The sequence below is a fragment of the Pseudophryne corroboree genome, chromosome 2 (genome assembly GCF_028390025.1).
Source record: "Pseudophryne corroboree isolate aPseCor3 chromosome 2, aPseCor3.hap2, whole genome shotgun sequence".
In the NCBI taxonomy this organism is placed as follows: Eukaryota; Metazoa; Chordata; class Amphibia; order Anura; family Myobatrachidae; genus Pseudophryne; species Pseudophryne corroboree.
In genome coordinates, this window is record NC_086445.1 from 144,363,555 (window position 1) to 144,377,738 (window position 14,184).

At 47.9% G+C, this 14,184-nt stretch overlaps 2 protein-coding genes across 3 annotated transcripts in view; one reads left to right on the top strand and one right to left on the bottom strand.

Moving 5' to 3' along the window:
- Nucleotides 1–6,043, top strand: part of BRCA2 (BRCA2 DNA repair associated) — a 171,282-nt gene extending 165,239 nt beyond the window's left edge. The window contains exon 26 of the mRNA XM_063951778.1: nucleotides 5,409–6,043. Coding sequence (XP_063807848.1) covers nucleotides 5,409–5,984 — 576 coding nt within the window. The 3' untranslated portion in view covers nucleotides 5,985–6,043. The remainder of the gene's footprint in view (nucleotides 1–5,408) is intronic.
- N4BP2L1 (NEDD4 binding protein 2 like 1) overlaps nucleotides 1–14,184 on the bottom strand; it is a 136,904-nt gene that overhangs the window by 41,666 nt on the left and 81,054 nt on the right. Inside the window, exon 5 of one of the 2 annotated variants that reach the window (XM_063951779.1) lies at nucleotides 6,028–8,301. The exons of the other annotated variant lie outside the window; for it this stretch is intronic. Within the exon in view, the coding sequence (XP_063807849.1) occupies nucleotides 8,196–8,301 (106 nt within the window). The 3' untranslated portion in view covers nucleotides 6,028–8,195. Of the gene's footprint in view, nucleotides 1–6,027; nucleotides 8,302–14,184 lie in introns of those variants that run through there. 2 annotated transcript variants of the gene reach the window in all.

Here is a 14,184-nt window from a genome sequence, read left to right on the forward strand (position 1 = left end):
TGAGAGTATGCCAGCACACACCAGAGCGCTATATAATGCAGGGACTAACTGAGTTATGTCCCCTATAGCTGGTTTTTATATTATATATGTATTGCGCCCAAATTTAGTGCCCCCCCTCTCTGTTTTTACCCTGTTCTGAAGTGTAGACTGCAGGGGAGAGCCAGGGAGCTTCCTTCCAGCGGATCTGTGAAGGAGAAATGGCGCCAGTGTGTCTGAGGGAGATAGCTCCGCCCCTTTTCCGCGGCCTATTCTCCCGCTTTTTTCAGGATTCTGGCAGGGGAATTTACCACATATATAGCCTCTAGGGCTATATATTGTGGTATTTTTGCCAGCCAAGGTGTTTTTATTGCAGCTCAGGGCGCCCCCAGCGCCCTGCACCCTCAGTGACCGGAGTGTGAAGTGTGCATGAGAAGCAATGGCGCACAGCTGCAGTGCTGTGCGCTACCTTGGTGAAGACTGATGTCTTCTGCCGCCGTTTTTCCGGACCTCTTCTTGCTTCTGGCTCTGTAAGGGGGACGGCGGCGCGGCTCCGGGACCGAACACCAAGGACTGGGCCTGCGGTCGATCCCTCTGGAGCTAATGGTGTCCAGTAGCCTAAGAAGCCCAATCCGGCTGCAAGCAGGCGAGTTCGCTTCTTCTCCCCTTAGTCCCTCGCTGCAGTGAGCCTGTTGCCAGCAGGTCTCACTGAAAATAAAAAACCTAAACTATACTTTCTTTCTAAGGGCTCAGGAGAGCCCCTAGTGTGCATCCAACCTCGGCCGGGCACGAATTCTAACTGAGGCTTGGAGGAGGGTCATAGTGGGAGGAGCCAGTGCACACCAGGTAGTCCTAAATCTTTCTAGAGTGCCCAGCCTCCTTCGGAGCCCGCTATTCCCCATGGTCCTTACGGAGTTCCCAGCATCCACTAGGACGTTAGAGAAACACGGGTAAATGCACAGGAGGCGCGGAAACCTCCCCCCCGGCAAATTCCCGGATCCAGTGATCCGGGAATCCTGCCCGGGTATCTTGCCGGTAAGATGTGTAGTGTGAACGGAAGCCGTGTCGAGGCGACACGGCTCCCATTCACAGTGAATGGAATGGCGGCACTGGGAGATCATGTGATCTCCCAGCGCCGCCCCTGCCGCGTCACTAGCAGCGTCACCAACCCGGCAATATGCCGGGTTAGTGAGCACTGTGGGAAAGCGGGCTGTAGCACAGGTCGCAGCCGTGTCACGCTCCCGGCTGCGACCCGTGCTACAGGTGGAAAAGGGTTATTAGCTTCTGCTAAAACAGCGTGTCGACCTAGTACCGCTCCTTCGATTCCGAAAGCTAAGAATACTTCCTTTCGTTCCTTTCGTCCTTTAGGGAGGGCAAAGGGTCAGGCGTACCCGAAACAGGCTCGCACTTCCAAACCCACTAAGCCCAAACCTACACGGGCCTGGGCTGCCCGTCAGCCTGCTTCCAAAACTGACAAGCCTGCTGCATGACGGGGCGGGCCTCCCTCTGGAGGATCCCAGAGTGGGGGGCCGACTTCTAGGGTTTATCCAGGAATGGTTGAAGACCACTTCCGATGCCTGGGTACGGGAAGTCGTCACTTGAGGTTACGCTGTATCCTTCAAAAATTGTTCCCCTCATCAATTTTGCCTGACAGATGTCCCTTCGGATCAGGTGAAGGCAAAAACTTTTAATTCGGTGGTACAGTCCCTCCTGGACACAGGAGTGGTAGTACAGGTGCCTCTGACTCAGAGAGGCAAGGGGTACTGTTCACCGCTATTCCTAGTCCCAAAACTGAATGGGTCCTCCCGGCATATTCTCAACCTCAAGTCCTTGAACAAATACGTGAGAGTCTCCAAGTTTCGTATGGAAACTCTTCGCTCTATTGTTCTGGCATTGGAACACGGGGATTATATGGTCTCCCTGGACATACAGGATGCTTACCTGCATATTCTTATTCCAATGTCGCATCAGTAGTACCTGAGGTTTGCTGTTGGCAACCTCCATTACCAATTTTGGGCGTTACCTTTTGGTTTGACCACGGCCCCGTGAGTCTTCACCAAGGTCATGGCGGTAATGACGGCTGTACTCCGCCGTCAATGGGTCAGGATCCTCCTGTATCTGGACGACTTGTTGATCCTGGCGAATTCCCCAGAAATTCTCCTACGCCATCTGAAAATGACACTCCAGTTTCTGCAAGCCCACGGGTGGCTCATCAACTGGAAGAAATCTTCCCTGGTCCCTGCTCAGAGCATGGTGCACCTGGGGGGCGTTGTTGGACACTCACAACCAGTGGTTGTTCTTGTCTCAGGAGAAGGTCCTGAAACTTCAGGACAAGATAAGATGCTTCCTGTCTTGTCCGCAAGTGTCGATACATTCGGCGATGCAAGTGCTAGGTCTCATGGTTTCGGCTTTCGACATGGTGGAGTGCGCTCAATTCCATTCCCGCCCTCTGCAGAGATTGATTCTTGCCAAGTTGGACGGCCTGCCTCACCAGATCAGGTCTCAGATGATCTCCTTGTCTCCGGAGGTCCGTCTGTCACTGAGCTGGTGGCTGCAGGACCAACAATTGTGCAGGGGTCGTCCCTTCTGGATCTCCAACTGGGTCCTTCTGGCAACGGATGCCAGTCTGAGAGGTTGGGGCGCGGTGTTGGACCAACACTCCCTTCAGGGTCGGTGGACCAACGAGGAGTCTCTCTTATCAAAAAACATTCTAGAACTGCGGGTAGTGTTCAATGCTCTAAACTTGGCCCAGCATTTAATACAGAACAGACCTGTTCAAGTACAATTGTACTACGCCACCACGGTGGCGTACATAAATCATCAAGGCGGCACTCGAAGCTGCATGGCAATGAGGGAAGTATCAAGAATTCTTCAGCGGGCAGAACGCCATCTGCCAGCCATATCGGCAGTGTTCATTCCGGGGGTCCTAAACTGGGAAGCGGATTTCCTCAGTCGTCAGGACGTACACGCTGGAGAGTGGAGCCTCCTTCCAGAAGTGTTTCAACTCTTCGTGGACAAGTGGGGCCTTCCAGATGTGGACCTGATGGCGTCTCGACACAATCACAAGGTTCCGGTCTTCGGAGCAAGGACAAGGGATCCTCAAGCAGCGTTCGCGGACGCACTGGGAATTCCATGGAACTTTCAGCTGCCATACGTGTCACTCCTGCCCAGAGTAATAAGGAAGTTCAAACAAGAAGGGAGGAATCCTACTTCTGATCGCTCCCGTGTGGCCCAGACAGCATTGGTTCTCAGACCTTCAGGGTCTCTCGATTGAGCGTCCCCTTCTACTTCCACAGTGCCCAGATCTCCTCGTTCAGGGCCCCTGTGTAGATCAGGATTTAGCCCGGTTGGCTTTGACGGCGTGGCCCGTGAAGCTTCCGTCCTGAGGGCCAAAGGATTTTCTGAGACGGTCATTCAAACCATGTTGATGGCCCGAAAACCGCCTTCTGCTCAGATTTATTATAGGGTCTGGAATTCTTACTTTGCTTGGTGCGCATCTAACAATCATGACGCTTACAAGTATAGTACGGCCAAACTTTTGGCCTTTCTACAACAGGGCCTGGACTTGGACCTTCGTCTGGCCTCCATCGAGGTTCATATTTCTACCTTGTCGGTTTGGTTCCAGAGAAAAATTGCGACTTTACCTGATGTCCATACGTTCACTCAGGGTGTGTTGCGGATTCAACCTCCTTATGTCCCGCCTGTGGCTCCTTGGGACTTGACTGTGGTTCTGGAGGTGTTTGGGGAAAGAAAAGAAGACTCTTTTTTTGGGGGGCACTCTTATTTATATAAACCTGTACAGGAAGAATGCTGTTATCAATAAAACATAACTTTTATTAGGTATATTAAAATGACTGAGATTGTATTTGATCATCAAAAGTGCAGCAGAGTTCTGGAGGTGTTGCAAGGGTCTCCGTTTGAGCCTCTTGAATCTGCAGAACTTAAGTGGCTTACTCTTAAGGTATTGTTTCTGCTGGCTATTGCCTCTGCTAGACTGTGTCGGATTTGGGTGCCTTGTCTTGTAGATCCCCATATCTGATTTTTCACTATGACCGCGCGGTTCTTAGAACACGTTTCGGGTGCTTACCTAAGGTGGTGTCTTCTTTCCACCTTAATCAGGAGATCGTGGTTCTGGCCTTTGCCTCTCCTGACTTATCTTCCAAAGAGCTGTCTTTGGATGTGGGCTCTCCGTATCTGTGTGAAGAGAACTGCATCTCTTCGGAAGTCTGATTCTCTCTTTGTACTGTTTGGTTTTCACAAAAATGTCTGGCCTGCTCACAAGCAGACCCTGGCCAGATGGATTAGAATGGTGATTGCACATGCTTATGTACAGGCTGGCCTTCCAGCTCCTGCTACCATCAAGGCCCATTCTACTCGGTCTGTTGGACCTTCTTGGGCGGCCCGCCGTGGTGCGACCCTTGAACAATTATGCAAGGCGGATACGTGGTCCTCAGTGAACACGTGCATAAGGTTCTATGCCTTTGATACTTCCGCCTCCCAGGATGGTTACTTTGGACGCCGGGTTCTTGTGCCCGCTACAGTGTGTCCCCTCCCATAAGGAACTGCTTTAGGACATCCCCAATGTCATTCCCTGTGGAGCGCAGTGTACCCCGCAGCAGAAAACGAGATTTATGGTAAGAACTTACCGTTGTTAAATCTCTTTCTGCGAGGTACACAGGGCGTCCACCCTGACGCACTTAGCTTTTTTGGGTTGGTATGGCATTAGCCGCTGACACTCTCCTGTCGTGAGAATGTGGTGTATGTGGCTACTAACGGTTGTCGTCTCTCTTACCTGCTACTGCATTGGACTGGTTAACAAAAACTGAGCTCCTGTGCACGGAGGCGGGGTTATAGAGGAGGCGGCGCTATGCATTCTGGGGAGAAGGTCAAAACTTTTAGCTGGTTGGTGCTTTGGATCAAGATCCTACTCTACATCCCAATGTCATTCCCTGTGGAGCCCAGTGTACCTCGCAGAAAGAGATTTAACAACGGTAAATTCTTACCATAAATCTCGTTTTTTAAAATATTGTTGCATGAAAATTTGCATAAAGACTTTGAGTGTTTTTTAGGGTAATTACATTTATAGATTTTTGTTTATGACTGCAATGTGCTTTATGACTGCAACTTTATATCATAACTAGTTACCAGTCAAAGTGACAGAACAAAATAACAGTAATATCAGCGCCAGCAGTTGTGTTCGCACGAATGGAGCAACATTTGAATTGTTCCGTTGGGTACCATCTAGTGGCTGCCGGCACACAAAACACTTTAATTCCTCCCATAGAGGTGAGGAGCAGCGTTAGCCTTTTATTATATAGGATGAGGAGAATTAACGCAGTGTATGTTTTCAACAGCATTAAAAAAAAAAATTATATTTAATGGCTCTATTAATGGAACATGTTATGTGTAAAACATCATCTTGTTACATTTAGACACCAGTACCCAGTACCAGAAAACCCCAAATGAATCCTGCATATACACCTGATGGGAATAATACAGTATGTAGCAAAAGTAGCGATATGGATGTGAAGACATGCAAGAAGATGAAAGGTTTGGACTTCCTTGTCCGAATACCTTCCCCTCCACCCCTCACTCCTGTCCGGCCAATTGTATCCCCATCATTGCAAAGGGAATTTCGGCCTCCTCGCAGCTTGCAGAAGGAAGTCCTCATAAGTGGAAAACCGTTTCTTAATACGGCTACTAGAAGCCCCATTAACTCGGAAAGCGGTTTTGTCGGTGATGACGAACTAGCCATGATTAATACACAAGGCCTAGTTTCAGGTTCAGAAGCTAGGAAAATAGAGGCACAACCGGAAACCTGCAGATCCGTCTCAGAAGTGTCAGATGGTGACCTCCAGAAAGACAGGAACTCTCCTAACCATTTACAGAAAATGCCCAAACCCTTAAACAGCAAAGATCCCCCAAGTGCGGACTCCGATAAGACTAAAGAAGAGGGCCATTTAATTTACCCAGGAAAACTGCGCAGAAAAACAAGACACAAAAGGTGATCATATGGTATCATTGCTTCAAGGAAGACACTGAAACTGTATATATCTGTACAATGTTTAATATGTAAATATTTTACAAAAAAAAAGGTTGTTAGAATGAAATGCCTGTGTTGTCTGTTATAAACGTGAGGAGTATAACAGAGGTATGGAAAGGACAAAGGATTTATAGATCTACAATGTAAAATGTGAAACATAAAAATGTTACCATGAAGAAAATTCTCAATGTTCTTAATTTTGTAAATAGAATAACAAGTTTTACAAACTTATTCTATAAGATAAATCTGTTAATTAGGAATGTTTACACGCAAGTAAAAATACATTTTAATTAAAAAAATACAGCTTCCTTGTGTAATTGTACAGCTTAAGAAGAGAAGGAAAATGCTAGACCCTAAAACAGGTGACCGATCATAACCAATAAGAAGTGCAATCCCACATACTACTTTAAGTTAAGGTCCTCCTATAAATCGGTGTTCCTTGCGCAAAATCAATCTGTAAGGTAGATTTGGTATTTGCTTATTCCCAGGAAAGTGTAACTACTTCTGCGTCAGAGCCAATTAGTCATGAAGCTCTTGGGTGGTCACATGATGGAAATTGTTATGTGACTGTGATTTCCCATGGTAGAAAGGCCAAATGTTCTACAAAGTTCTGGATTGTCATATGATTAGATATATAGGAATTCATTATTGTTGTTGTGACTGCAAACAGGAGTGTTTGGAACAAGAAATCCATTAAGGTTAGAAATAATGAGTTCCAATTAGACCGATTCCTTCATACTTTAATATCTATCAAAATAATCACTAATGGTTCTTGACAGCAGCTATGAAGGTAAGTGGTCCCATGTAGTTTTGCAGCAACATAAGCTTCATCAGGAGGATCCCTATTAGTCGCAATGACATTGAGCAAACTAAATTTAATAGCTTGAATGAAAAGAATTAAGGAAGAATTAACAATAAAAAATGGCATCTTATACCCCTTTTACACCTCCAGCTAGTAACACGTGTCATTGCACGTGAACGCGCATAACCGTGTTGCTGCGCGGTGTAAATGGGCCCAGTTGGAATAATCCGGGTCGAGTGACCTGGCATTCAAACTCGGGTAGCTTACAGGGTTAAACACTGGTTCAACCTGGCAAGCTGTGCTGTGTAAACGGGAAGCCGTGTCGCATCGACCCAGCTCCCGTTCACAGTGAATGCACGGGCGGCGCTTGGAGATCATGTGATCTCCATGTGCCGTCACCGCTGATGTCACCAACTCGGCAATATGCCGGATTGGATTCAGTGGTGGGAGAGGGGCCTGAGGCGGGTCGCGCACTGGAAGCTCCCGTGTCAGGCTCCCAGGTGCGACCTGCTATAGTCGGTATAAAAGTGGTATTAGGGGGAAACGGCATGATTTATGCTACAGGGGTTTGCAGCTTTACCTGGGTGCAGCTAAAACATAATGCAATAAAAGTCCCCTCCCACGCCCATCATCATGGACTATGCAGATACTCAGACGCTAGGCAGTCTTTTTATATGAACTCAGCTGGGCAGAGTCCTGACTCTCCATCACTGGGCACCCTGCTGCAGTTGAAATGCAATGAAGCTGGCTTGGTGCAGGGGGCATGTTCCTGAAGAGACAGAGCACTGTGAAATAATCAATTGGCACACTGCTTCATTAACCTCTGCCAGGTGAACAGAGAAGGTTCTCAGTTAAGTTTCCAAAAGTGCAAAGTAATTTTAAAAAAATTCTTAAAGTGACAAAGGCTTTCATTTATATAGCAGAGGGGAACAATCCCAGCATCACTTACCTCTCCAATGGACACTTAATTTATTATAAAAATTGGTACAGTCAGGATACCATAATATCATGGTCAGGACTTTGTAAGATGTTTCTATTTTTCTATCTTAGCAACCTTATGATTTGCTTTCAGAAAAATGGTAGAGAATGTTACGGGGTTTCCATCCAATTATTGACGGGTTGGTGATGTAAGAAAGTGCTTCCAGATTCGGTTGCAGGGATATCCACCCCTGCTGTTGTGGATACTTGTGTAATGGCACTCTGTGTAATATCTTAGCCAGCAAAAGCTAGCCTGTTGACTGTACAATATGGAGTTATTGCTGAGAGTTAGTCGCTGTGAATCTGGCCTTACTCCATTGGCTGACTGAAAAAGGATTGTTGTTTTCTTCAGAGTTTCTCTGCAGCACATTTTATTTTCAGAAGCGTTTGTCAATTTTAAGACGGCTTTTGCGAGTGGAGGACCGTATAGAAAGTGACGTTGTGTTCATATGCATCTTTCATGCGTTGGATCTTGTCTCTGCGCACACCGTGGCTATTTCTTCTAAACAGCAACAATTACAGAGGGAAATTAAATTATACAAAGTTATGAAAATAAATGATTTTTATGAACTGCAATGACATAAGAATGAGTTTGGAACTTACCGTGTAAACCACATCCAGTTGGTGGATGCTGCTAACCTTGGGGTATAGAGAGCTCTGGTGCAGGAGATGGCAGTAAATGCAGACTGAACTTGTTTTGGCTCCACCCCTCTATACCCCCTTTCCCAGCTGGAACTCACTTTTCAGACTAATGAAGCCCATAGGATAAAAAAGAGCTAAGCAATGGAACAATAACACAACGCAAACATAACAGGGCAAAAAAGGGGGTTAAGAGTCCCAAATGGATTCAGAGAAATGGATTTAACAGTGAGAATTAAAATCTTATGCTATTCGCGTTGGTGGACACTGCTAATCTTGGGAATATTCCAAAACTGCCCCTAGGAGCAGGTACACACACACTGCTGCACACAATATTTCCATCAGTAGTTGAGGTGTTTAGAAACAAAGAAACTGTAGAGTACCACATTGTTGCCCAGAAATAATATTTAACCCAGGCACCATGCCACACTTCCCAGCAAACCCTCACTGATGTGGTAGTGAGCTGAAGTGTAATCTAGAACCTGAGATTTTCAGCCACCTGATTAATGTGTAACTTTATTCCATCTTGCCATCATCAAGCTATGTCCTTGTGAAAGACTAGATCTGTTGAACTGCAAGATAGGACAGTCAATTCATACACCTGCATAGCTGAGGCCAGCAAAAAAAGCCACTTTCCAGGTTAGGAACTTAAAATCAACCAATTCAAATGGAAGTTCTGCTATGCCAAATCCAGTGGAACATAAGGTCTTTGGGGGAAATTCAAATGTTTGAAAAGTCGATTGGGTGTCTGTTTTTCCTGTCTATTAGATAGGAAATAACAAGACACCCAACTGACTTTTCAAACGATTGATTATTTTGTTAGGTTTTTTATTTTCAGGGAGCACTGCTGGCAACAGGCTCCCTGCATCGTGGGACTGAGGAGAGAGAAGCAGACCTACTTAAGTGATAGGCTCTGCTTCTTAGGCTACTGGACACCATGAGCTCCAGAGGGAGTCGGAACGCAGGTCTCACCCCGCCGTTCGTCCCAGAGCCGCGCCGACGTCCTCCTCACAGAGCCGGTAGATAGAAGCCGGGTGAGTATAAGAAGAAAAGAAAACTTCAAGGCGGCAGAAGACTTCAGATCTTCACTGAGGTAAGCGCGCAGCCATTGCTCCCACACACAACACACAAGGCACTGATGGGTGCAGGGCGCAGGGGGGGCGCCCTGGGCAGCAATAAACCTCTAGGGCTGGCAAACATACATATATAGGCTACAGAGGCACTATATATCATAACCCCCGCCAGTATTGTAAAAATGAGCGGGACCGAAGCCCGCCGGTGAGGGGGCGGAGCTTTGATCCCTCAGCACGGAAAGCACCATTTTCTCCACAGCATGGAGCTGGCTCCCCGTTCTCCCCTGCTGAAGACACTGGGCAAAACAGAGGGGGGGGGGGCGGCACTTATTAGCAGCAGTGAGTGTATATAATGTGATTATATATATATATATATATATATATATATATATATATATATATATATATATTATATAAAAGCGCTGTTTTATCTGGGAATTCTATTTCCGGTGTCAATGGCGCCGGGTGTGTGCTGGCATACTCTCTCTCTGTCTCTCCAAAGGGCCTTATTGGGGATCTGTCGCCATATAAATATCCCTGTGTGTGTGGGGTTGTGTCGGTACGTGTGTGTCAGCATGTCTGAAGCGGAAGGCTCATCTAAGGAGGAGATGGAGCAGATGATTGTGGTGTCTCCGTCGGCAACGCCGACACCTGATTGGCTGGACATGTGGAATGTTTTAAATGCAATGTAAATTGATTACATAAGAGATTGGACAAAGCAGAGTCCAAGGATTTGACTGTGTCACAGGGCCCTTCAGGGTCTCAAAAACGTCCCCTGTCCCAAATAGTAGACACTGATACCGACACGGATTCTGACTCCAGTGTCGACTATGATGATGCTAGGTTACACACCCAAGGGTGCCAAAAAGTATTCATTATTTGATTATTGCAATAAAAGATGTTTTGCATATCACAGATGACTCCTCTGTCCCTGACACGAGGGTACACAGGTTTAAGGTAAAGAAACCTGAGGTAACGTTTCCCCCATCTTATGAGCTGAACGCATTATTTGAAAAAGCTTGGGAAACTACAGACAAAAAACTGCAGATTCCCAAAAGAATTATTATGGCGTATCCTTTCCCCTCAAAGGACAGGTTACGGTGGGAATTATCACCCACGGTCGACAAGGCCTTAACGCGCTTGTCCAAAAAGGTGGCCCTACCATCCCCGGATACGGCGACACTATAAGGTCCTGCGGATCGCAGGCAGGAAACTACCTTAAAATCAATTTATACACATACGGGGGCTTTGCTCAGACTGGCAATAGCATCGGCTTGGGTTTGTAGCGCGGTAGCAGCTTGGACAGATACCTTGTCAGCTGATATTTATACCCTAGATAGGGATACCATTTTATTGACCTTAGGTCACATCAAAGACGCAGCCTTATATATGCTGTGGACCCGTCAATGGACGGGTGATGCCGACTCAAAGAGGCATATGGAAATTTTGCCTTACGAGGGTGAGCTTTTAATTGGGGAAGGTCTCGCGGACCTGGTTTCAACAGCTACCGCGGGTAAATCTACCTTTCTCTGACGTCCTAGTGGATGCTGGGGACTCCATAAGGACCATGGGGAATAGCGGCTCCGCAGGAGACTGGGCACAACTAAGAAAGATTTAGGACTACCTGGTGTGCACTGGCTCCTCCCTCTATGCCCCTCCTCCAGACCCCAGTTAGAATTTTGTGCCCGGCCGAGCTGGTTGCACACTAGGGGCTCTCCTGAGCTCTTAGAAAAGAAAGTATATTTAGGTTTTTTATTTTCAGTGAGATCTGCTGGCAACAGACTCACTGCTACGAGGGACTGAGGGGAGAAGAAGCGAACATACCTGCTTGCAGCTAGCTTGGTCTTCTTAGGCTGCTGGACACCATTAGCTCCAGAGGGATCGAACACAGGCCCAGCCTCGGTCGTCCGGTCCCGGAGCCGCACCGCCGTCCCCTTGCAGAGCCAGAAGCAAGAAGAACGTCCAGGAAATCGGCGGCTGAAGACTCCGGTCTTCATTAAGGTAGCGCACAGCACTGCAGCTGTGCGCCATTGCTCCCCATGCACACCACACACTCCGGTCACTGATGGGTGCAGGGCGCTGGGGGGGGGGCGCCCTGGGCTGCAATAAGAGTACCTTAGCTTGGCAAAAAAACACATAATATAGTCAGCAAGACTATATATGTGTGTAAAATCCCCTGCCAAAAATATCCTGAAAAAAGCGGGAGAAGTCCGCCGAGAAGGGGGCGGGGCTATCTCCCTCAGCACACTGGCGCCATTTCCTCTCACAGCTCCGCTGGAAGGACGCTCCCAAGGCTCTCCCCTGCAGTTTCCAGGCTCAATAGGGTAAAAAAGAGAGGGGGGGCACTAAATTTAGGCGCAAACTGTGTATTATAGCAGCTATAGGGGAAAAATCACTGTGTGTAGTGTGTATCCCTGCATTATATAGCGCTCTGGTGTGTGCTGCCATACTCTCTCTCTGTCTCCTCAAAGGACTTTGTGGGGTCCTGTCCTCAGTCAGAGCATTCCCTGTGTGTGTGCGGTGTGTCGGTACGGCTGTGTCGACATGTTTGATGAGGAGGCTTATGTGGAGGCGGAGCAGGTGCCGATAAATGTGATGTCACCCCCTGCGGGGTCGACACCTGAATGGATGGACATGTGGAAGGAATTACGCGACAGTGTCAACTCCTTACATAAAAGGTTTGACGACATAGCAGATGTGGGACAGCCGGCTTCTCAGCCCGTGCCTGCCCAGGCGTCTCAAAAGCCATCAGGGGCTCTAAAACGCCCACTACCTCAGATGGCAGACACAGATGTCGACACGGATACTGACTCCAGTGTCGACGACGATGAGACTAGTGTACATTCCAATAGAGCCACTCGTTATATGATTACAGCAATGAAAAATGTGTTGCACATTTCTGATATTACCCCAGGTACCACAAAAAAGGGTATTATGTTTGGGGAGAAAAAGCTACCAGTGGTTTTTCCCCCATCTGATGAATTAAATGAAGTGTGTGAAGAAGCGTGGGCTTCTCCCGATAAGAAACTGGTAATTTCTAAAAAGTTACTAATGGCGTACCCTTTCCCGCCAGAGGACAGGTCACGTTGGGAGACATCCCCTAGGGTGGATAAAGCGCTCACACGTCTGTCAAAAAAGGTGGCACTCCCGTCTCCGGACACGGCCGCCCTAAAGGAGCCTGCGGATAGAAAGCAGGAGGCTATCCTGAAGTCTGTATATACACACTCAGGAATTATACTGAGACCGGCTATTGCTTCAGCATGGATGTGCAGTGCTGCAGCTGCTTGGTCAGATTCCCTGTCGGAAAACATTGATACCCTAGACAGGGACACTATATTGTTAACCGTAGAGCATATTAAAGACGCTGTCTTATACATGAGAGATGCACAGAGGGATATTTGCCGGCTGGCATCTAAAATAAACGCAATGTCCATTTCTGCCAGGAGAGGATTGTGGACTCGGCAGTGGACAGGAGATACAGATTCTAAAAGGCACATGGAAGTTTTGCCTTACAAGGGTGAGGAGTTGTTTGGGGATGGACTCTCGGACCTCGTTTCCACAGCGACAGCTGGGAAGTCAGCATTTTTACCCTATGTTCCCTCACAGCCAAAGAAAGCACCGTATTATCAGGTACAGTCCTTTCGGCCCCAGAAAGGCAAGCGGGTTAGAGGCGCGTCCTTTCTGCCCAGAGGCAGAGGTAGAGGGAAAAAGCTGCAACGTACAGCCAGTTCCCAGGAACAAAAGTCCTCCCCCGCTTCCTCTAAGTCCACCGCATGACGCTGGGGCTCCACAGGCGGAGCCAGGTACGGTGGGGGCCCGTCTCAAGAACTTCAGCGACCAGTGGGCTCGCTCACGGGTGGATCCCTGGATTCTACAAGTAGTATCTCAGGGGTACAAGATGGAATTCGAGACGTCTCCCCCTCGCCGTTTCCTCAAATCTGCCTTGCCGACAGCTCCCCCGGACAGGGAGGCAGTGCTGGAGGCGATTCACAAGCTGTATTCTCAGCAGGTGATAATCAAGGTACCCCTCCTTCAACAAGGACGGGGTTACTATTCCACAATGTTTGTGGTACCGAAACCGGACGGTTCGGTGAGACCCATTTTAAATTTAAAATCCTTGAACACTTATATAAGAAGGTTCAAGTTCAAGATGGAATCGCTCAGGGCGGTGATTGCAAGCCTGGACGAGGGGGATTACATGGTATCACTGGACATGAAGGATGCTTACCTGCATGTCCCCATTTACCCTCCTCACCAGGAGTACCTCAGATTTGTGGTACAGGACTGTCATTACCAATTCCAGACGTTGCCGTTTGGTCTGTCCACGGCACCGAGGGTATTTACCAAGGTAACGGCCGAAATGATGATACTCCTTCGGAAAAAGGGAGTTTTAATTATCCCGTACTTGGACGATCTCCATATAAAGGCGAGGTCCAGGGAACAGTTGTTGATCAGAGTAGCACTAGCTCGGGAAGTGCTACAACAGCACGGCTGGATCCTGAATATTCCAAAGTCGCAGCTGGTTCCTACAACGCGTCTACTGTTCCTGGGGATGGTTCTGGACACAGAACAGAAAAAAGTGTTTCTCCCGGAGGAGAAGGCCAAGGAGTTGTCGTCTCTAGTCAGAGACCTCCTAAAACCAAAACAGGTGTCGGTGCACCACTGCACGCGAG